This window comes from Mirounga leonina, unplaced genomic scaffold (assembly GCF_011800145.1).
Source record: "Mirounga leonina isolate KUSES-001 unplaced genomic scaffold, KU_Mleo_1.0 Mir_176, whole genome shotgun sequence".
NCBI classification, from domain to species: domain Eukaryota; kingdom Metazoa; phylum Chordata; class Mammalia; order Carnivora; family Phocidae; genus Mirounga; species Mirounga leonina.
Window position 1 is genome coordinate 24,507,486 of NW_023270454.1, and position 22,746 is coordinate 24,530,231.

The 22,746-nt window shown below is 34.4% G+C and overlaps 1 protein-coding gene across 3 annotated transcripts in view; it reads left to right on the forward strand.

The window, feature by feature from the left end:
• The first annotated feature begins 3,121 nt into the window (after nucleotides 1–3,121).
• FSTL5 (follistatin like 5) overlaps nucleotides 3,122–22,746 on the forward strand; it is a 684,607-nt gene continuing 664,982 nt past the window's right edge. For all 3 annotated transcript variants that reach the window (XM_035022792.1, XM_035022794.1, XM_035022795.1), the window contains exon 1: nucleotides 3,122–3,247. In XM_035022792.1, the coding sequence (XP_034878683.1) occupies nucleotides 3,122–3,247 (126 nt within the window). The remainder of the gene's footprint in view (nucleotides 3,248–22,746) is intronic.

Genomic DNA, 22,746 nt, shown 5'->3' on the forward strand with positions numbered 1-22,746 from the left:
GTTTTTGCCATGCCTCTTTCTTTTTTCTCCTGTTTGACAACTGAAGGAACATAGTATTCAGAACCCTTAGAAAATATCCCTTCAGCTGGGTTGGTCCTGTTTGCTTTATTCTTGGGCTCTCTCAAATTTAAAATATTCCATCCAGTTGTCTTATAAACAAATATTTACCTCTGAGAGAAGTATTAGACTATACATCAAAATGACAGCAAAGGGATGGATTGCAAATGAAATTATTTAGTTTTCTGGTTTAGTTTTCAGATGTTTTATAGTGGTAGTGAAATAGGAATTGCATTCAATATTATCAGAATGCAAGAAAACACAATCTTTTTTTTTTTTTTTTTTTTACTCTTGAATGCAGGATGACATTCATGTATGCATTCATTTATTGAATGTCTAAAAGGTACCAGACAATTTTCTAGGCTCAGATGATACAATGCTGAAAAAATACCCCCACAAAACCAGATCCTTGTATTCATGAAGTTTGAAAGAGAAGAGAGATATATAATGTAGTGAGGAAGGTCAACATTATTCAAATAATCATATTAATGATGTAGAATTACAAATGGTTGCTCTGAATTTAAGGAAAACAGATCTAGGAGCATGAGTAACTAAGAAATGTAACTCAGGCTTGGTGTTATGGGGAAAGATTCTTAAGGGATATGTTTGATGCGTGAAGGTCTTTGGGCAATAAATGGCGATGGGGAAAGGTACATTTCAAGTGGAGGAAATAGTGTACAAAAGTCTCATAGTGGGAATGGACCAAGTTCAGAAAACCAAATGAAGGTCAGTGTGGCTGGAGAGCAGTTCTTTAGAGGAAGAGAAAAAACATGCAGAGCCCAGACTCTGTGGGCACTTGCAGGATAGGTCAGGGATTTTGGCTTTTATCTTAAGGGTAAATGAGTATATCCTAAAGTTATTAACAAGGGCAATGACATCATGATTTTTGCATTTCACATGATCACACAGGCTATTGCACAGGGAATGATTCAAGGGGCATGTGCATGAATGGGGATGGCCAGTAAGGATATGCTTGGGGCAGTTTAGGGGAGATGTGATGCTGATAGCTTGAACTAGGGTTGTGACTGGAGACTGGAAAGAAACCAATTTTAGGAGATACACATTTTGAAAGTAGAACTAACAGAACTCAGGGATAGGTTTAATATGAAAGGTAAGGGAGACAAAGATGTCTCCATTTCTGGCTTGACTAAATGGGTGAATGAAAATTTGGGAAAGTGTGACTTTATGTGGGGTTTGTATACCATGAGTTGTTTTTGAAATATACATGTGGAGCTGTTAACTAAGCTAATCTGGAGATCAGATGCGAAGCAATGATATAAAGGTTCCCCCTGCTATCCAAAAATACAGCATTCCTATGAAACCTTTCATAAGCCAAGAAGAGCATAAAACGAAGAAGCGATTACCATTAATTTATACGGAAAAATTGTTGAGTGTCCTCAGACCCCCAAAATAACTCCTCTTAGGCTTTTCTGATACCTTAGGACACGTCTTGCTAACAGTTGCACAAAAATAAATCAAGATAAAGCACAGATGCTTACAGACACAGTTCAAAGCCCTGGTGCCTTGGTGCTGAGATGCTGAGTGTAGTTCCCTGGGAAGGAGCTTGGCAGGGCCACACTCTCTACTCCATGCCTCTGAGGCATGCTGCTTCTGGGCTGATGGCAAAACAAATGCAGAACTCTGTTTTCTCTTCTCACCTTTTTGTGAAACCAAAAATCCTTTTCAGATTTCTTTGGGATGGTGAAAAGAGGTACTAGTGTAGGTGTTCCGTAAAAGCAAAGTGGTTTAATGTGAACTTTTGGGGAAAATCAGGAGGTAGCTGTAATTAAAACCATAGATGACGTTGAATGTCTGGCTGGATGGAGAGAGTAGGTAAGTGGCTAAGAATGAGATTTTATAAACTATAATATTTAATGGTAAAGCAAAGGAGTGGGATGAACCCACAAAAGGACTGAGACGTTTTCATAAATTCTAGAGAAATGGAAGAGAGGGGTGTCTTAAACACCAACTAAACTTCTTGAAACAAAGAAATGTTACTTTGATAGAGTGGTAGAAGTAGAAACATGGTTTTGTGAACTAGGCTCAGAAATTAGCTAGAATGAGATACACAACTCTTTCAGAAAATTCAGGAAGTGGAGGAGAGAAATTATCTTAAACCTGGGTGATTTGAGCATCTTTAAAGATGGAAGTTAATAACTGAGTGGGGAAGTTCAGACAACAATAACTAGCAGGGTTAATTAATTGGTTAAGTTTCTCAAGAAGTCAGATGTATAGAACAGAGTAGACGGGGGGAGAAAGATCTCCTCTATTGTTACAATAGGGGCAAAGATATGCTGGTGAAAATGATAAAGTGAGATATAGTTTAATCCAAGCATAGATTTCTTTTTTTGCAAGAGGGTTGAGATTTTATATGATAATAAATTTATGCCATTTTACAACTTCTCTGGCATATTCAAAGACACAGAGCAGTGGACAGACTCATATGGCTTTTAGTTTAAAGCACTTGTTTAGAAATTTTCTAGAAAATATTCTTTTAGATAGTATTGGGAAAATGCATTCATAACTCGGTATAACCCTCTGCATAATTTTTTGGTACCTCAGTTTATTAAGTGCCTACCATAGAAGACTACCTTATCAAACTCTCACCAGTGAATTATAATAGCTATAGTTTTATTAGGTGTTATTCATCAAATGTACTCAAAGAGGAGTTCAAGATTTATAAGTATGTTGATAATTGTACTCTCTATGTGTGCTTAGAAAATTAGCCATGGTTTAAAGTTTGTTTTTTTTTTTTCATTTTCTTTCAACTTTATTTTAATTAATTCTCCTCAGTACATTTTGATTGGCATTTATATCTCTGTGTATTTAATGTGTAAGGCTGTATGAGTGAAAAAAACAGTGTTTGTTATAATCAAAGGGATCATAATCTTTTTTTGGAGATGTGTACCTATTATGGATTCAGTTGGCAATTGCCCACAAGTTTTTATTAGATCTGTGGAGATTTCCATGCACTAATGAATATTTCTTGATGATTTTTTTCCAATATATAATGGATTTTCTGATTACTTGCAATGCTAATTTTCACAGGTGAAAAGCAATAAGAATGTTTAAGTACTGGTCAGCTGTTTTGGTTCTCGGATTCATTTTTCTGGAGTCAGAAGGAAGGCCAACCAAAGAAGAAGGATATGGCCTTCAGTCCTACCAACCTCTGAGAAGATTGCGACACAAGGTACAGTCAGCATTCTGAATTTGCTCACAGTGCCTAGCAATTATGAACTGAACTACTAGGTGTCTGCTTTATTATTCACTTAGGGGCACTTATTTCAGTATATGCCTCCAGAATATAATTTTCATATAAAAGTGCACATTTTAAAATATGAAATGGTAGTAATTTGGAAATTTATAATTTGGGGAGTTAAATATTTCTTGACAAAGTATAGAGGTGGCTCATTGAAAAAAATCATTATAATTTACATTAAGTCATAGATAGACACAAAAATAAGTAAATATGTTAAGACCTAATCAACTAGGTAGACTAGATAGTTTCTTTATTCCTGTATTAAGTTCAGAACTTTTTAGACTAAAACATTAAGTGTTATGTTTCTTTAATTTGCAATAAAGCAAACAAAGAAAGATGTCTATTCCATCTGGAGATATATAGGTTGGCAAAGAATTAGTATTTATAGAAATCATTAGACATTTTAATTTCATAAAAAATCATAATTTTAAGTTCTTTAATATTGGGGAAATACTTCCTTATGATAAATATTTTCAAGTATAAAATAAATTGACATTTAGGCATACTATAGATTATGTACTTACATTAATGAAGCTTTATTTTAATAATAGAGCAACTTTTTAATACTAAAGTAACTTTTTATTCAATCAAATTAAAAGTTTATAATACATTTTGATTTTCATAGTAGAAAATAAGACAAAAGCTGACATGCTAATTATGGGGAAAATATATATTTTAAAATTTCTTATGTTACTTGTCTTAAAAAAACAAAAAAAACCACCTTGAAATAAATATAAGTACAGTTGACCCGTGAACAGCATTGGTGTTAGGGATGCTGGCCCCTGCATAGTTGAAAATCCACACATAACTTTTTTTTAAAAGATTTTATTTATTTATTTGACAGAGAGAGAGAGAGAGAAACACAAGCAGGGGGAGTATCAGGCAGAGGGAGAAGCAGGCTTCCCGCTGAGCAGAGAGCCAAGGTGGGGCTCAGTCCCAGAACCCTGGGATCATGACCTGATCCGAAGGCAGATGCTTAACTGACTGAGCCACCCAGGTGCCCCACACATAACTTTTGACCCTTAAATCTTAAATATTAATAGCCTACTGTTGACTGAAGCTTTACTGATAATATAAACAGTCAATGAACACATATTTTGTATATGTGTTATATACTATGTTCTCACAATAAAGTATTAAAAAGTTATTAAAAATTATAAGGAAGAAAAAATACATTGACAGTACAGTACTGTATTAATTTAAAAAATTGTGTATAACTGGACCTATTCAGTTCAGACCTGTGTTGTATACATACATGCATATATATATGCATATATTTACATTGCATCCATATGCATTGCGTACATGTTTTTGTTGAAATTCTTCCATACTTTTATAATGTTTTCATCAAATCGCTAAACTTGACTGGAAGTTTTATGTGCCAGACCATAGGGTAATCTCTTAAATGTAATATTTTATTTAATCTCCAAAACAATCTTATAAAGATATACCTTTTTCATTTGATATATGAAAAATAAAGATTTTTAGAAATGTTAAGGGATTTTATGAATGCCTACATTTATTAAATGTATTAATTGACTAGGGTAACATGCAATATAGGTTTAATAGCCAGAAAATATAAAATAAGTAAAATATGAAAATATACTTCAGTGTCAAAAATCATTGTTGAAATTTAGTCACATGTAAAAGTAAGTTTCTGGATAAATGCAGCTGGAGAATTGACCTTGTTCCACTATCTTTCAGTTATCATTTGTGTCCTCTACCTCATAGACGAACAATCAGTTTTATCCTAGTCCAAAGCATAGAAATAATAACCCCCTTATGAACACTCTCAAAAGATATTATTAATACAAGATATTGGCTCATTTTGTTACATAGCAGTGAATATGTACTCTGTGCTGTTTGTCTACCCTGAGTCATGTGTCTTGAGGTCAGAGACTATGCCTTTCTAATCCTTTCTTTCCTGGTGCCGTGATCATAATAGATATGGTTTAATTGACTCCGTGGCAGAAAAATGACCAGCAGAATGCATGGCTATGCTGTTTTCATTGTTCTCCTGCTAAATATAATACCACAGGTTTTTATGGGTCAGTGTACATTTATAAGCACACTATTTTGAATTAAATTTGGACGTTGAAGATAAATTATCATGCATTTCTGTGAGATTTAGTAAACCTTTAAAGAAAAGAAACAACACTATGAGTTAAGCCTATTTGAGAAACACTAATAATCACCCAAAATGATCAAAGTTACCTCCCAATCTTTTCTATCTCTGTGGCTCTTACCTCTAAATAGTTAGAGGTAATATATGATTACTGGTATTTAAAAGCAGAGAGGCAAAATGTAATGCCTAACTTTCAAACGACTTAGGACAGAGGTAAGATTAAGCTATAAAAGTCATTCGTGAGTGTGTGCATGGAAGCATGTAAAGAAGTACCCTGAGTTGTACAAGTCCCTGCCAAAACCTCACCAAGTACTTTCTGCTCACTAACAACATCCCCACCCAACCGCAGGGAAGTACCTTTATTTCCCCAAGACCTCGAAGATTCATCTCATTATGGCCTTTATTTCTATTTGAATCGATCATTATTTGGATCCCAGAAATGCCCTGTCATCCTTTTTCCACTGATTCCCATTCCAGTTAGGCTCATATGCAACCTTATTGGTGAAGCCTCCCCAGACCATAATTAAAAATGGAACAGTCACAGGCATTTCTTTTCTCCCCTTTTAAAATATATTTTCACCATTTGTCATGGTCATAGTTCACAATGTCCTATTTATTAGTTTATTGGATGTTCCCTTCCATTATGATGTGAACTACTATTCATCTTGCTGTACCATAGCACCTAGAATTGTGTTTGGCACATAGTCAACACTTAATAAATGTATATGGAATGAATGATTCCATCTGCTGACTAGAATAAGGCTGAAATCATATATATATCTGATACATAATATATTATATAGTTTATTGTAATTAATAATTAATTAGGTATAATTTGTTCTGTTTGTGAGAGTAAAATCAGCAGAGCAATCCTTAATAAAATGTTTAAAATAAATTATTTTAATATTATTACATAGATTAATTTCCTATTATTTGTTATTTTTTAAACTTAAGTTTCATTTAAATTGCAAAGAATATAAATATCTATATTTCTGTAAGACTTAGGGAATGGATAAGAAGATTTTTTATTTGGATTAGGCTCCACTGTATTGAATATATTTATTGACTAGTAAGCAATAAAATAAATCATACATATGATAGATCTTGATATATATTAGCTATTTTCCACATTTTCCCAGAGAAGTGTCAGTACTTTGAGTTTGAACAAATATATGTTTAGAACTCATGTTTACCGAATATCTGCGTGTCAACTGTAAAATGAATCGTCTCTGGGGAGCAAAAAGTGAAAATGATTTATTTGTCAGATTAGATAGAAATGTTGTAGATATAAATATAAATATATATGTACATATTTATATCATTTACAACTATATGTACACATAAATGTGATTGAAAACACATTTGTTTGTGTCGTAAATGTGAATAGCATATAAATCCATCATGCCAATTTTAGAAATTGTAATTATAGTCCACAGTATGTCTGAAGGAGCTGATCATGTGTTTCAACTGTGTGTTTATCCAACAGGCATTTATGGAACATCAAATGTAGTAATTTAGTCGCTTATTCTATATATTAGGTCATTTAACTATTGAATATTCCTATGTAGTAAGTGGTTTTATTGTTATTCCATAGATGAGGAAACTGGAGTTCACAAATGTATAGTAATTTTTAATGTCACATACCTAGAAAATTAAGAGAAAGGATTTGGGACTTAATACAAGAGACTAAATAACTTAATGCAGAATACACAACGAGAAATTTTCGTAGTAATTTGACCTGTGTGCCATATATTTCCTATTCTCCCCACATTCTGATCACATGGTAGAAAGGTAGGATTTTATGTCCCTTTGTGGTTGGATGGGACTAAGTGTCTAGTTCTGGCCAATGAGTTAAGAGAAGTGCCACAGAATGCATCTGGGCTGAATATTTGATTACAATTATAAAATGTTCCTGAATTCTCTTTTTCCTCTAGCATTACAAACAACATCTGTTCAAGGTAGTGGTTGCTTAATCATCCCAAGTTTCTAAATAGCCAGGATGGGTATAACACCCAGGCAATTAGTGATTGTCTTGAAATGTGAAATGAGAGAGAGAAAAAATCAAAACAAAACACTTCTGTTTTAAACCACTGAGATTTGGGAGTTATTTGTTACCTCTGCATGACCGTAGCCTATCCTCACCAATGAAGACAGAACTAGTACTTGCACTCATATCACCTCATCAGAAATCCTGGGCTCCTTTTCTGTGCCATCTTGGCTTCTTGTTTCATCTCCACTCTTTGGATTTTTCTTACTCTCAGAGTTACTCTACTTCTTTCTTGTCTCTACTACTTGCTGGGTCATAATTTCCATCACGATAGAACTTCCTGTTGTATTTATAGCCCTATAATATACATGTCCTAATATTCTAGCATATTGTCCTATACTCTCATTGGTTGGCTATGAATCCTGTTAGGAACAATATTATATCTTACCTCCCTTTTCTTACCTACAGCACTTATCACACTGCTGCATTGTTTGCTGCTGCTGATAATCAAAGTCAGGCCTGAAGGAAGATCTTAGGAGGACAATAGGAAAGTTCTTTGAGTATACCTAGTGGGACCACTTAGAGACCTTAAAATTCTTAGGTCTTTATGTGACCAGAGAATGCTATGTCCAGCTTTATGGTACAAAGCTACACCTGCAAACCTAAAGTGCATTTATGATGCCTTTACTTTCTAAATCAAAATGTTTGTCTATGTGAGTAGTTACTGTGCAAATGAGCAAAGAGTTGGCATAATTTAATAAATCCAGAGAGTGTTGCTATGCCCTGTAGTACAGTATAATTCAAAGACATCATTTGTGGGAGATTATTTTTGACTTTTGGTATAAAAGAGTGATAGCTGTGGGTTGGTGAAGAGTGGCAGAAGAGAACTCTAGGGAAGGAGACAAACATTAAACAACACATCAAAACCATGACCGCTTAGAGTCTGGAAACCTTCAGGCAAACCCAGGAGCATTATTTCCTGACTGAGGAAAAATTGTGCCCTTCTATCTGAAATCTCTGACTGCTTGCAGCATGTTCACGGGAAGGCCCTTAAAATGTTAATATATTTTGTGGAGGTAAGGAAGCAATTTGGCACATTATCTAAGAGCAAAAATGGTGGCGATGAAGGGAGTGAAGGACTACTGGTCAAATAATTAAATATTAAGACCATGCTAATTAATATACATGTTGATAGATTTATTCCATATACATCATAATGGCTGAATATTATTAATGAATCTCAGATTTTTTCTTCTAATCAAAGAACTTATGTTTGAAAAATCAGAACATTTTTGAAATTTTATTTCTGAGAAATGAGATTCCAGTATTAACTGAGCTAGTTCCTGGGACCCAATTTCCACAGGGCAGTATAAATAGGACCAGGTTCAACCAGCACATACCACAGGAATGTTACATGAGAAGATCTGTGAGTTAAAGGACACCAGCTTTACTGTATGGTCCATAAGCCTGCCTGTTCTTTGCACCCAAGGCAGACATTATCTTCATCATACTGGACAGTAAGCTTTCCTGCTCCTCGCTGTGAATGGAGAATCAGTCTCTGTCTTCTAAGGCTGGAAACACACTTGCTCTTTGCTCTAGAGAGAGACATTATCTCTATGTTTCAAGGCAGTTTTTTAAACAAACATCCTTGAACAGATAGTCCAGAGCAAATGGCAGTCAGTGTCTCTGTTCATGAGGCCTAGCATTTGCATTCATTACCTCAATGTGTAAATTAATTATAAGTTGTTTTGTACATCTTTCATTATTAAAACTCTACTGTGAATTCAATTAGCAAAGCTCTGCATTATAAATGAAAGATAACATCCTGATATAAGCTTGACACTCAGCATGTTTAAACGATAAACACCCTATGGTATATGAACCACAATTGAAAAGTGTGGTAGTATTTTTAACTAATATTACTTGCTGCTTATTTCGGGCATCAGTTCCCTGTATATGAGCTGAGAGTTAGGTTTTTAGAGCCATATGATAGGAGGAAATATTCAATCTATTTAAAAAATATATATATTTATTTATATATATCATATATTCATTTTATATATATTTCATATATTTATTTATATATTTAATATATATTAAATGTGTTGTATATATATGTATATATAAAAATACAGATAGGAAAGCTGAGGACCAGGGAGGCAAAGTTCTTCATTGAAGATCACACAGGTGGGTGTTGCTCAGCTAAGATTAGAATCTGGGTTTCTCATCTTCCAGAACAGTTCTGTTTTCCTTTAACACACTGCCCCCCCCCAAATTAACATGTTTCTTCGAGTCCAGTTTTTAATCAGCCAAAAATGCATTTACTCATTATTACAACAAGTATTTCTTAAGTAGCTGCTACACACAAGAGACTGAACAAAATGATTCAAATTAAGTTCTTAAATACACATGTTGGTTTGCCTGTGATTATTGATGAAGTAAACATCTCAAATGAACTGATTGAAAATACAATAAAAAACCTTATTTAATACCCAGTAAGAGGACCAGCCTTCAGGGACAGCCAGATAATTTGCTTCATAGAGACTAGTCTACAGGGAAATAAATGGGGTAACTATGAGTATTCGCTGGACGAGGCACTAGAAAAAACATGCTCGGTTAAGATGTTGAACTAGTCACCAGGCTGTCTGAAAGTGCGAATTTATCAGTTGCGTGGGTTAAACAAACAGCCCATTCAGAGATGGGGCTGTCAATCATTATACTAACAATTGGTAGAAATAACGAACAAAAAATATGTCTATTTTGAACATTCGGTCAGAAGTTTGCTTATATATGCTATAAGAAATGCTGGCTATGTGGTTTTCTCCTGAGGTAGGGGCCTCTTTTACGCCTTTTCAATTTTTTTTAATAGGCTTTTTTCCCCCAAATAATTCCTTTTTTATTTAATTTTGTATTTTGTATTCGGCTGTGGTTGACACATGATATTATATTAGTTTCAGGTGTACAGCATAGTGATTCAACAACTTTGTATGTTATGCTATGCTCACCACTATTTTTTTTTTAAGATTTCATTTATTTATTTGAGAGAGAGAATGAGAGAGAATGAGAGAGAGAGCATGAGAGGGAGGAGGGTCAGAAGGAGAAGTAGACTCCCCGCCGAGCAGGGAGCCCGATGCGGGACTCGATCCCGGGACTCCAGGATCATGACCTGAGCCGAAGGCAGTCGCTTAACCAACTGAGCCACCCAGGCGCCCCTCACCACTATTTTTAGAGCAGTTTTAGGTTAACAAGAGAGAGTTCCGAGGGCCCATGTTCCTCTTGGCACCACACCTGGACTGGCACCACACTATCATCATTCTGCAGGATATTTTGCCAATTAGCTTTATAATCTTTTATAAAGACCTCACAAAAACCAGTGTTCTGACAATACTGAAACAAATTATTAAATAAATACAACAACATAAAGTTTTAAAATCTATTATTTGAAATAATTTAGACATTTCTCTTTATTGTGTAAAGGTTTAGAAAATTTTTGAAGGGAATTATGTATCCCTTATGTTTCTTTTTTCCCAAATTTTGGAATGAAATTTTAAGTGTACAGCAAATTTGAATCAACTTTACAGTGAATACCCATGTAACCAAGACCTAGATAAATATTTTATTATGCTTGGTTCTCACATATATATGTGTTTGTTTGTGTGTATCACCATCCCTCTTTTCATTTATTTATCTATCCTATTTTTTATTGATTTCAAATTATATTATAGACATTAAGCTCTTCTTTCTTGAATACTTTGGTACATATCATTAGAGTTAAATATTTATTTAGAGTTTTTTTTCTTTTGAGATACATTTTATACACAATGGAAAGGCCCAATCTTACACTTTTATTCTTTGAATTTTGAAAAATGTGTACACTTCTTCAATAAACATCAAAATACAATTGTATCGAGATATTGAAAGTCATCACCACCCCCCCTGAAAGTTGCCTCATGCCTCTTCGCTGTCAATCTCTGACCCCCTCATTCACTCTGAGCCAAAAATTCTGATATTATTCACCACAGTATAGTTTTATCTGTTCTAAAATTTCATGTAAATGGATCATACCATATATGCAGATTTATGTAACATTTGTTTCACTCAAAATAATGTCATTGATATTCATTTATGTTATTGTTTCTCAGTAGTGCATTCTCTTTTATTGCTGAGTAACATTTTATCATATGAATGTATCACAGAATCTATGAAGTGTCTATGAACATTCTTGTACAAATATTTTTGGTTATATATTCTCATTTTCCTCGGGTTAATAGTTAATAGTTATTAGTGGATTCCTGGTTTGTAAGTTAGGTATTTTTACTTTAAAAAGAAACCACCATGGGGCACCTGGGTGGCTTAGTGGGTCCAGCTCTTGATTTTGGCTCAGGTCATGATCTCAGGGATTGGCCCACCTTGGGCTCTGCACTCAACAGGGAGTCTGCTTCAGGATTCTTTCTCCCTCTGCACCTCCCTCTGCACGTTCTCTCTCTCTCTCTCAAATAAATAAATAAATCTTAAAAAAAGGAAAAAAAAAAAGGAAACCACCAGAACTTCTTCTAAAGAAGATGTACAATTTTACAAAATTTCCAGCTACTTTACATTTATGCAACTTTTGCTGTTCTCTGTTTTAGCCATTCTGAAGAGTGGTATTTATTGTAGTTTTAACATGAATTTTTTTGATGACTGGTGGTCACATTGAGAATTTTTTCATTCTGACTATTCATAGTACTGACTATTCATAAATTTTGTTTGTGAAGTGTCCAAAATTTTTTGCCTATTTTTTGTAACATTGTTTTTCTTTTCATTTTACCATCATTGAAGTGCTTTACATTTCCTCAGTGATTGAAAGAATATATAATTATTTTATGGAAATATTTATCACTGTAGAATTTTAAATACATATAGCTACTGTTGGAGTTTTTTTTTTTTTTAAGATTTTATTTATTTATTTGACAGAGAGATAGACAGAGGAGCACAAGCAGAGGGAATGGCAGAGGGAGAGGGAGAAGCAGGCTCTGCATTGAGCAGGAAGCCTGATGCGGGACTCGATCCCAGGATCCTGGGATCATGACCTGAGCCGAAGGCAGACACTTAACCATCTGAGCCACCCAGGCACCCACTACTGTTGGAGTCTTTAGTGTGGTTTCATTGAAAACAATACGAAGACAATAAAAGGAGTCTACCTTTGGACAGAGTTATAAATGTTTAACTAAACAAATAATAATAATAATAATAATAATCAAAAGTTATAAGTCAACACAAATTAGATGTGGCTAAAATAATGCTATATTTTAATACAATGCACCTAAAGATATACACAGATATGTTTTTATATCTATGTATATTTATATGTGTATGCATATTTAGGATTATATGTATTATATAATTATATATTAATATATATAATTTAAAATATCACATTTATTTCACTCATGTTTCATTGTTAACAAATTTAGGAATTCATTGACTGCAGTTAGTTTATGAGCCACTTAAGTTAATCTGTCACACCCAGTTTAAAATCTAAAACAATATTTCCCTAGTATATTATGTCTAGAACTCACTTCTGTGAGATTAACAATATGCAAACCAGAAATGGTAGAATTAACATTGACAAGAAGGAATTAAAACTCCAGTTAGGAAAAGAAAGAATAAAAGGACATGTAACTACTGTAATGAGAAAATGTCTCTTGCTTTATCACATTATATTAGAGTTTTAACAAGTCTTAAAAATGAAATGCTATTTCATCTTTGAAGAATAAGAAAGCAAAAGATATTTAATCCTACTGGGTTCTACATTCCTGTCAGTACCATAGGTAGCAAGTGTTAATATAGCTTCAATAATGTATCACTAATTGTATCAATTCTGTTTCATCAAGTGAATATTGTTGACTTTTTAAATTTTTGTGTTTATTCTTTAAGTTTATTTTGGGTTTATAGATATTTAAGAAACATGTATGAATAAATTTTATAACTCTTATTTTTTAACTTTTTATTTAAATTCCAGTTAGTTAACATACAGTGTACAATGTAGTGATTCAACAATTCTATATAACACCTGGTGCTCATCACAAGTGCCCTCCTTAATTCGCATCACCTGTTTAACCCATCCCCCCCCAAACCTCCCCTCCAGCAACCCTCAGTTTATTCTCTATAATTAAGAGTCTGTTTCTTGGTATTCTACTCTTTCCCTCCCCCATTCATTTCTTTTGTTTCTTATATTCCACATATGAGTGAAATCATATGGTACTTGTCTTTCTATAACTGACTTACTTTGCTTAGCATAATACTCTAGCTCCATCCACATCTTTGCAAATGGCAAGATTTCATTCTTTTTCATGGCTGAGTAATATTCCACTGTGTGTTTGTGTGTGTGTGTGTGTGTACATAAGTATATGTTTCTATTTAAGCAATATTATATTGAAAAATATTTAAGACTATATAGCTTGTCCACAGAACTTTGAATGGAGAACATGTATCAATCAGGTATTAGAGATACTAAGGAAAAGAGTGTGTAGACATCTATGAGTGACGGTACCAGTTTCCATTCCATTTTATGCTTAGCTTACGGTTACATGGTTGTGACCAAGAAATAATACATGAAAATGGAAGGCAAGCAGAAGGTTGAGCAGAAAGCCCTCCTTATTCTACTCCCTCTTCACCTAGGACATTTCTGATTTATTTTTATATATTTTGAGTCACAAAAAGTTTCATTTGGATAAAATACGCTTGTTGCATAATAAAAATTAAATATTGAAATGGATGGTCTTAATTATCTAGTGATTTTGTGAATTATTGTTTTAAGGGGTTTAGCCAGTTCCAGAACTCAATTATTTTTAAAGATTTATTTATTTATTTGAGAGAGAGAGAGTGAGAGCAGAGAGGAGGGGCGGGGGGGAGAGAGAGAGAGAATCTCAAGCAGACTCCCTGCTGAGCACAGAGCCTGATGCGGGGCTCGATCCCACGACCCTGAGATCATGACCTGAGCTGAAATCAAGAGTCAGATGCTTAACTGATTGAGCCTCCCAGGTGCCTCCCAGAACTCAAATTTATCCCCAAAGGATGAAGATGAGCTAAAACCAAATATATCTTAATTAATTAACTAATTACTTTTAGTGAGAGAGAGAATGTGCAAGCGGGGGCAGGGAGAGGGAGAGAGAAAATCTTTTTTTTTTCCTTAAGATTTTTTTTATTTATTTGAGAGAGAGTGCAAGAGCAAGAGAGAGAGAGCATGAGCAGCAGGGAGGGGCAAAGGGAGAGGGAGAAGAAGACTCCCCGCTTAGCAGGGAGCCAGATGGGGGGGCTCGATCCCAGGACCCTGAGATCATGACCTAAGCCAAAGGCAGACTTGAGCCACCCAGGTGCCCCGATTAAGAGAGAGAGAGAGAGAGAGAGAGAGAGAGAGAGAAATTTAACCAGTCTCTGCACTGAGCACAGGGCCTGAGGCAGAGTTCAATCTCCCGATCCTGAGATCAAGACCTGAGCTGAAATCAGGAGTTGGATGCTTAAGCAACTGAACCACCCAGGTGCCCCTGAAACCAAAATATATATTTTTAAATTGAAGACAACTGGGGCACCTGGGTCACTCAGTCAATTAAGAGTCTGCCTTTGGCTCAGGTCATGATCCCAACCCTGGGATCGAGCCCTGTGTTGGACTCTCTCCTCGGAGGGGAGCCTGCTTCTACCTCTCCCTGCCACTCCCCTCTGCTTGTTCTCTCTCTCTGTCAAATAAATAAATAAAATCTTTAAAAAAATAAAAATAAAAATTGAAGGCAACTTTAAAAGTTTTTTTTCAGGAGAGAAAATTAAATATTTTGTAAAACATATTTGCATTTATCTATATACCCATTACAAAGGCATCACTGAAACTGAAAGTTGAAATGTTATCTTATTTGTCTACAAGTCTAATATCTTCATTTGGCTAGTGAATAATTTAGGTCTTAACCGTTATTGTGCCCAAATTGCTAAAATCTAGTAGTGATAGATTTGGGAATAACACTCTCATCTCCTAACAATAGGAACTCCACTTATTAGGGACATCTTTTCTGATGTATTTGTTTTAAACACTATCATCATAATTATGCACATGCAGCACCTATGTGTATTATATGTCCAAATATATTTAGGACAAGCATATTTTTTACCAATTCTACTATATCTTCAGCTCCTAAAGCTTTCTCTTCAAAGCTTGATGTGCCAAATAACCATGTGTTCTCAAAAAACAAAACAAACAAACAAACAAAACCCCCAAAAAACAAACAAACAAAAAAACCGACAATACCTTTTAGTTCTCCCTGTGGAATCTCAGCCATTGTTTAAGTCCATCATTATAATAAAAAGCAGCCTCCTTAAAACATAAGTAGAATTGGTTTTGTGCTATAGTTCAAACCCTGTTGTGTCTAGTGTCCCTCTTTTTGGAAAACTGTTCCTTAAGATCTTATCATTTTTACTTTTGATTCATATAATAAAGTCCCTTATTCACTTCTCAGAAGTCTCTATTCATTGCCCCTGACAACATTATTTCTGTGAAATGTTCTGCTGAAAATGGATTCTAATGACCAAGTCATTTGGAGAAAACTGCATAGTATGCTTCTGTGGAAATCCACAATGCACAAGAGCATATTAAAGTCTGAGAAATACTCTAAACTTTACTTAACCTAGAATTTCCCAACTAAATGGACTATAGAAAATTTTGAGCACCTTCTGGTATTCTACGAAACACAATTTGGGGAAATATACTCCAGTGGCTTTAGAATTAACTGCTACTATACATAGCAGCCAATTTTGGCTTCTCTTGAAACTAACAATATTAAGGATCTGACTTACTATCATTTTATGGCTATAACAATAAAATAAATCCATTTTTGCTCTTTTTTATCAGTCTCTATTTCAGGGTATATTTTTCTAGAAAGAGAATATTGACATCATAGTTTAAGAATTATGATACATATATCTTCTCAAATTAGTGTTTTTGTTTTCTTTAATTCACATTCTATGTATTAATCACTATTCTTCAAAATCTTGCTATCAGTAATTAGGTTGTATTCTCAAATAAAATATTGAAATACACCAATTTTTATAATTTTAATTGAGGTAACTGAGGTACAGTGAAGCAAGTAGATCATCACTGTACATTTAAATACATTTTTACATATGTAGACATTTGCAGTGCCTCCACTGAGATTATGATACAATATATTTCTTGCAATCCAGGAGGTTCCTTTGTCAAGTCTAATCAAAGCCATCTCCCGAAGTTAACCACTATTCCAGACTTTTGCCATAAATTAGTTTTGCTTTTGAACTCTACATATAAATGGGATCCTGCCTCAGGTATTCTTTCACGTATGACTTTTTGTTTGTTTATTTTGCTAAACACCATGTGATATTTATCCATGTTGATGAATGTAACAGAAGCCTATTGTTTTTAGTACTCCATAGTGCCCTGTTACACAAAATTCACAATTTGTTATGCATTCTATTATTGATGGATATTTGAGCTGTCCTAGCTTGGGACTAATATGACATTCTTACATATACCTTTTGTTAGACATATGCATTTATTCCTCTTGAACTGGAATTGTAAGATCATGGGGTTGGCATATATTTAGCTTTAATAAATAATGCCAAAGAGTTTTCCAAAGTGTTTGTGCCAACATATTTGTTTTGTAAAACATTTCAGAATGACATAGTAATTATTTTAATCCTAGATCTTTCTTTTGTCTACCTAGATGGAAAAAATGAGATGTGAGCAGATGTTATATCATTGTTGCTGCTGACTAATGGTTGAGCAAAACAATTACAGTATGATTAAGTGACTGAATATTCAGCTTTCAAGAAAAAAAATACTAAAATTGAGGCTCCAAAATTTCTTATTAAGTCCCTTTTTGAAAGTTTAATACAATGTGAATTAGTATGCAATGTCTGACTCAGAAAAAGACTCATTCTTCCATTGCGAATTTACCCTAATTATAAACAAATCACAGAACTATAAGTTTAAATTCTTCTTAAAGTTATTTCCCCTTCTTGAAATGTGAGGAAACTTAATGATTGTCAATTTAAGTTTCTTACAGCTTTTGTACATAATATAAACACCAAAGTTCCTATTATCTATTTATTTAATATAAAATAATCTCTCAGGCATGGCATTTTATATTTTTACTCTTTAAAATAAGGCACTTCAAGCAGTTTCCATCTCTCCTCAATCCCTAGTAGGACTGACTTCAACATTTTATTTTTGTAGTGCTTGCTGATAATTAGTAAAACAGGATTTTCTTTTTTTTTTACTCTTTTTTTTATTCTTATGTTAATCCCCATACATTACATCATCAGTTTTAGATGAAGTGTTCCATGATTCATTGTTTGTGCATAACACCCAGTGCTCCATGCAGAATGTGCCCTCCTCAATACCCACCACCAGGCTAACCCATCCTCCCACCCCCCTCCCCTCTAGAACCCTGTTTGTTTTTCAGAGTTAAAACAGGATTTTCTTATAGAAAACTTTATATCTCTGAAAAGAATATTTACCACTGGAAAGCATAATACTTTATATGTGAAAAGTTTGGAATTTTTCAACATCCATTTGACCTGTTACCTACTAGTCCTTTGGCTAGTCTAAATTTTCCTGAAATGAGAATTAGCTAAGAATCTGAGAATAGTAAAGCATTACAAAATCAACAAATAAAAAAGTGGGAAAAACAAAACAAAACAAAACAAAACACTGCCATACTTTGGAGGTTTCCATTTGTGTGACTGGAGCACCAAAGGCTTGTTCCTGGCAGGGTTTCCCACCTGCACTTTTAGTTTGATTCAACATTGAATGCCCCTTGATATTTATTTCCTGACATCTTATTTTCTCATAATCTTATTGCTATTAATTATGAGACTCACTGGACCTAGTTTATTGAAATTACCTAAGCTTATAACATATAAGCCCTATACTGCTGGGAGACATAGGCTCAGTTATCTTTTGAATTATGTGCCAACCGGTAGAACTAGTTAGTTTCTAAATGAAGACAATGTAGCTTATTTCTTTTTAACTTGTCAAAATTTAGGAAAATGATTTTCAATTCAGGCTGATACAATGAAAATACCATAGACTGAGTTGCTTCAGTGACATTTATTTATCACAATTCTGAAGGCTGGAAAGTCAAACATCAAAGTGCCAGTAGATCTGGTGTCTGGTGTCTTACTTGTTCATCGACAACAGTCTTCTTATTATATCACCCCATGGCCAAGAGAGAGATCGAGGAAGCAAAGTCTCTCATATTTCTTCTAATAAGAGAGCCAATCCCATTTTGAGGGCTCCATCTTCATGACCTAATTACCACCCATATCCTGCACCTCCAAATACCATTAAATCGGGAATTAGGCATCAACATATGGATTTGGGGGGAGGGACACAGATATCAGTCCCTAGCAATGATCTGAAAATTAGTGCCATTGTTGTGTTCTTGCTGTTATCAGGAGCGTAAACCATGTGAAATGAAAATCTGGCAACAGAAGATCATCTGTTGTGAATTTTACCTGTTACCAGTTTAAAATGATAATAGATTCTACTGACTCTTAACAAAAAACTTGTATTTAGTATTCTTATGATGAAACATTACACAAACCTGAGAATAAGATTGCGTATTTCTGTCAAATTTGTTTCTTTTTAACAATCTAAGAATATTTCAAGAAAGCAATTATAAGTATAGACTGATTCTAAGGGTCTTTAAAACAGTGGTTATCAATCTCGACTGCATATTAGAATCACCTAGGAGCATATAAACATGCAGATGTCTGGTCCATTCCCTTAGGAAATTAAATCAGAGCTTCTGGGATTAGGTCCCAGACATGGATGTTTATAAAGTTTCCTGGATGATTCTAAAGTGCAGTCAGGGTAGACAATCACTGCTAATGGCTAAAATTCTGTATCAAAGTGTTAAATGTCAAAAAGCCATAAGAATATTAATTTGTGTTTAAAAAGTAATATTAAGTATTTTTAAATCTTAGAAATATTGAAAATTCTATATGTATTATAAGATTTTATGTTCTTTCTCCATATATTCTTATTATATATCATATAAAATATAGATTACATGACATGTATAAGATATATGTCTTGGGCGCCTGGGTGGCTCAGTCGTTGAGCGTCTGCCTTCGGCTCAGGTCGTGATCCCAGGGTCCTGGGATCGAGCCCCACATCGGGCTCCCTGCTCGGCGGGAAGCCTGCTTCTCCCTCTCCTGCTCTCCCTGCTTGTGTTCCTGCTCTCGCTGTGTCTCTCTCTGTCAAATAAATAAATAAAATCTTAAAAAAAAAGATATATGTCTTATAAGAATATATGAAGAGAGAATATAGAATTCTTATACAATAAGAATATATGAGAAGAAAAGAATATATGGAAAAAGGATATAGAATTGTATAGTACATATAGAATTTTCAGTATTTTTTTTTTAAGATTTTATTTATTTATTTGACAGAGAGAGACACAGCGAGAGAGGGAACACAAGCAGGGGGAGCAGGAGAGGGAGAAGCAGGCTTCCCGCCGAGCAGGTAGCCCGATGTGGGACTCGATCCCAGGATTCCGGGATCACGACCTGAGCTGAAGGCAGACGCTCAATGACTGAGCCACCCAGGCGCCCCGAATTTTCAGTATTTCTAAATTTAAAAAATATACATTATATTCACATAAATAATGCGTATCTATACTAAATATGCATATTTGAATATAACCACTAAAGAAAAATGCTTTTATATAAAAGGAAACCCACTTTGGCGAAAATTTTGTACTGCTTGTGAATTTTCTTAGTGCTGCAGTTGTTGGAGGACCAAAGAAAATAATGCAACAACATTAAGCAGATAGAATATTCATGTGTGGTGCATGAAGTGGGAAGTTGACTATAATATGTCTATGATATTAGCAGAGGAAAACCAAATCTATAATCTGTCAAGTCATAAACAAGGCCTGGGAGAATGAACCCTAAACAAATAATAACAGAACTTCCAGAGGGAATGTTTGGATCATCCCTTTAATTAACATCCATTTAATTGCAAGGCTGGCTGGGGAAAAATGCTTAGAGACTTTTAATGGCAACTTATAGTGAAAGAAATCCCAGAAGGAGCTAACCCCCTTGTTTAGGATAGGTTGGTTCTGTTTGTAATTACGAAAATAGATCTGGTTTAATCCACAACTGATAGCACTCGAATATTATGAAACACATGCCTATCTAAGGCTTAGATATTTAAAATCTTCCAATATTAATATACTGTTATTTAAGTATGTATTAGTGCAGAGATCTGAACAGTATATAGTATTTACACCTTCAAGCAGATAATGTATCACCCCAAGATCTTGAGGTAACTTCAGGGTGCAATGGAAGTTCATGGGTTGGTCATTCAACCTGGTTTTGAAGGGTGGCATAAGTGAAGAAACAACGTAGCTCACACTTGAAAGAAAAAGTGTTGGTGTTACTTTATAAAAAGAAGGGATGAAAGTGTTCTAAGCAAGAGGAAAGGTATATCTATTCAAAAACTCTGAGAGTGAGTTCAGTGTTTTCAAAAATTAAGGTATTTGACATAGGGAAATGACTCAGTTAAAAAAGGTGAGGAGCAGAGAGGTGGAGGACGATACTATATAAGCAGTAGTAAAACTTTTTAATTTTATTATAGGATTGACAAGGAGCCAATGGAAAAGCTTTAAGAAAGAATGACATAAAGTTAGTAATTTTATATACCTTACAGGTTAAAAATATTTTGCTAATTTTTAGGGTAACATAATTTTATAAAGAACCTTTTTTTTTTTTTAGATTTTATTTATTTATTTTGAGAGAATGAGAGAGAGAGAGAGAGCATGAGAGGGGGGAGGGTCAGAGGAAGAAGCAAACTCCCTGCTGAGCAGGGAGCCCGATGCGGGACTCGATCCCAGGACTCCAGGATCATGACCTGAGCCGAAGGCAGTCGCTTAACCGACTGAGCCACCCAGGCGACCGGAGAACCTAATTTTTTTATCATGCTTCAGTGAATCATACTTTGGAAAGGCTAGCCATTCTGCACAATAATCTGGGACCCAAACAGCAGTTGTGTAGATAGAAGTTTAACCTGCTTGACACTTGGCAGTAATGTTACAAATCCGCTTCGTTAAAAAAGTTCAGAATCAATCCAGTCAACATCCCTTGGGAACTTGTTAGAAATATGAATTCTCAGATCCCACCCAGATCTGCTAAATCAGCCTTCCTGGCAATTCTGACTCATAAAATTTGAGAACTATTGCCTAAAGGGAAAAGCACAAGTCAAAATGTTGCCGTTTTCTTCACATGAGGATTTTAACATAACAAGGTAATTCCCTTTCCCCAACATAATAAATAACAATTTCTAATAAGTAAGAAATTAAATCATAATTGTTCTTTCTCTTAACATAAGGTAGTTGACTTACATTATATTATGTCTTTTGGATATGTTAAAAATCAAGACTATACTTTCAGGGATCATTTCTATAGTTCGATATGTTAAAAATCATCCAGTTTACCAGATGATTATCCTTTTCTAGACTGAATACTCTCAAACATGCCAGTTAAATAGTCATTCTGCTTGTACTGCTACTTTCAGTAACTTGCAACCACCTATATGTGGGTGAAACTCCTCATTGCAACTTTGAAAATACGCTATTTTGAACTAAAATATCTCTTTGTAGCTTTCAATTCAGTGGTGCTAATTCAGCTCTGCAGATTTTTCATAAAGTCTCTAATATCCTCTCCACAGAGAAGCCCTTGAGATATTTGAACATGGCTGTCATATCCCCTGAAATGCTCTATTCCGCAAGCTAAAAATCTCTTGTTCCGTTAACCATTTTTCGTATGACTTTGGCTTCAAGTTCCTCTGTGTTCTTAACTCTGCTGATTGGAGTTCATTTTATCCCTTCCCCGGGAAATGTGGAGCCTGGAATAAAACTCAGTTCTCTAGGTGTTATGTTCTGCCAACTAAACTCAAACTTAGTTCTGGATATGACATCTGTATCAAAGTACAGAGCTATTAATAATGAATTAGTTGTTTCTTTTCCTTTTTTTTTTTTATCTTATTAAAGGCCATCCAAATTAGGTACTCCAGAATCAACAATCCAACATCTAATTTGTGTTTTTGTTTTCTGTAGTTTTTGTTTAAGGGGGAGATGTTTTTTCTACGATTTTAAGTCAGCCTGTTTTATTATGAATTTGGTAGACTCTTTATATTGAGAATTAAACCAGTACCTTGCCTTTATTTTTGTTAAAGACCAAAAATCTTATTTTATACATTTTCCTATTTTCATTCATTTTATTCTCAAATCAGTATAGCATTTTGTATGTACC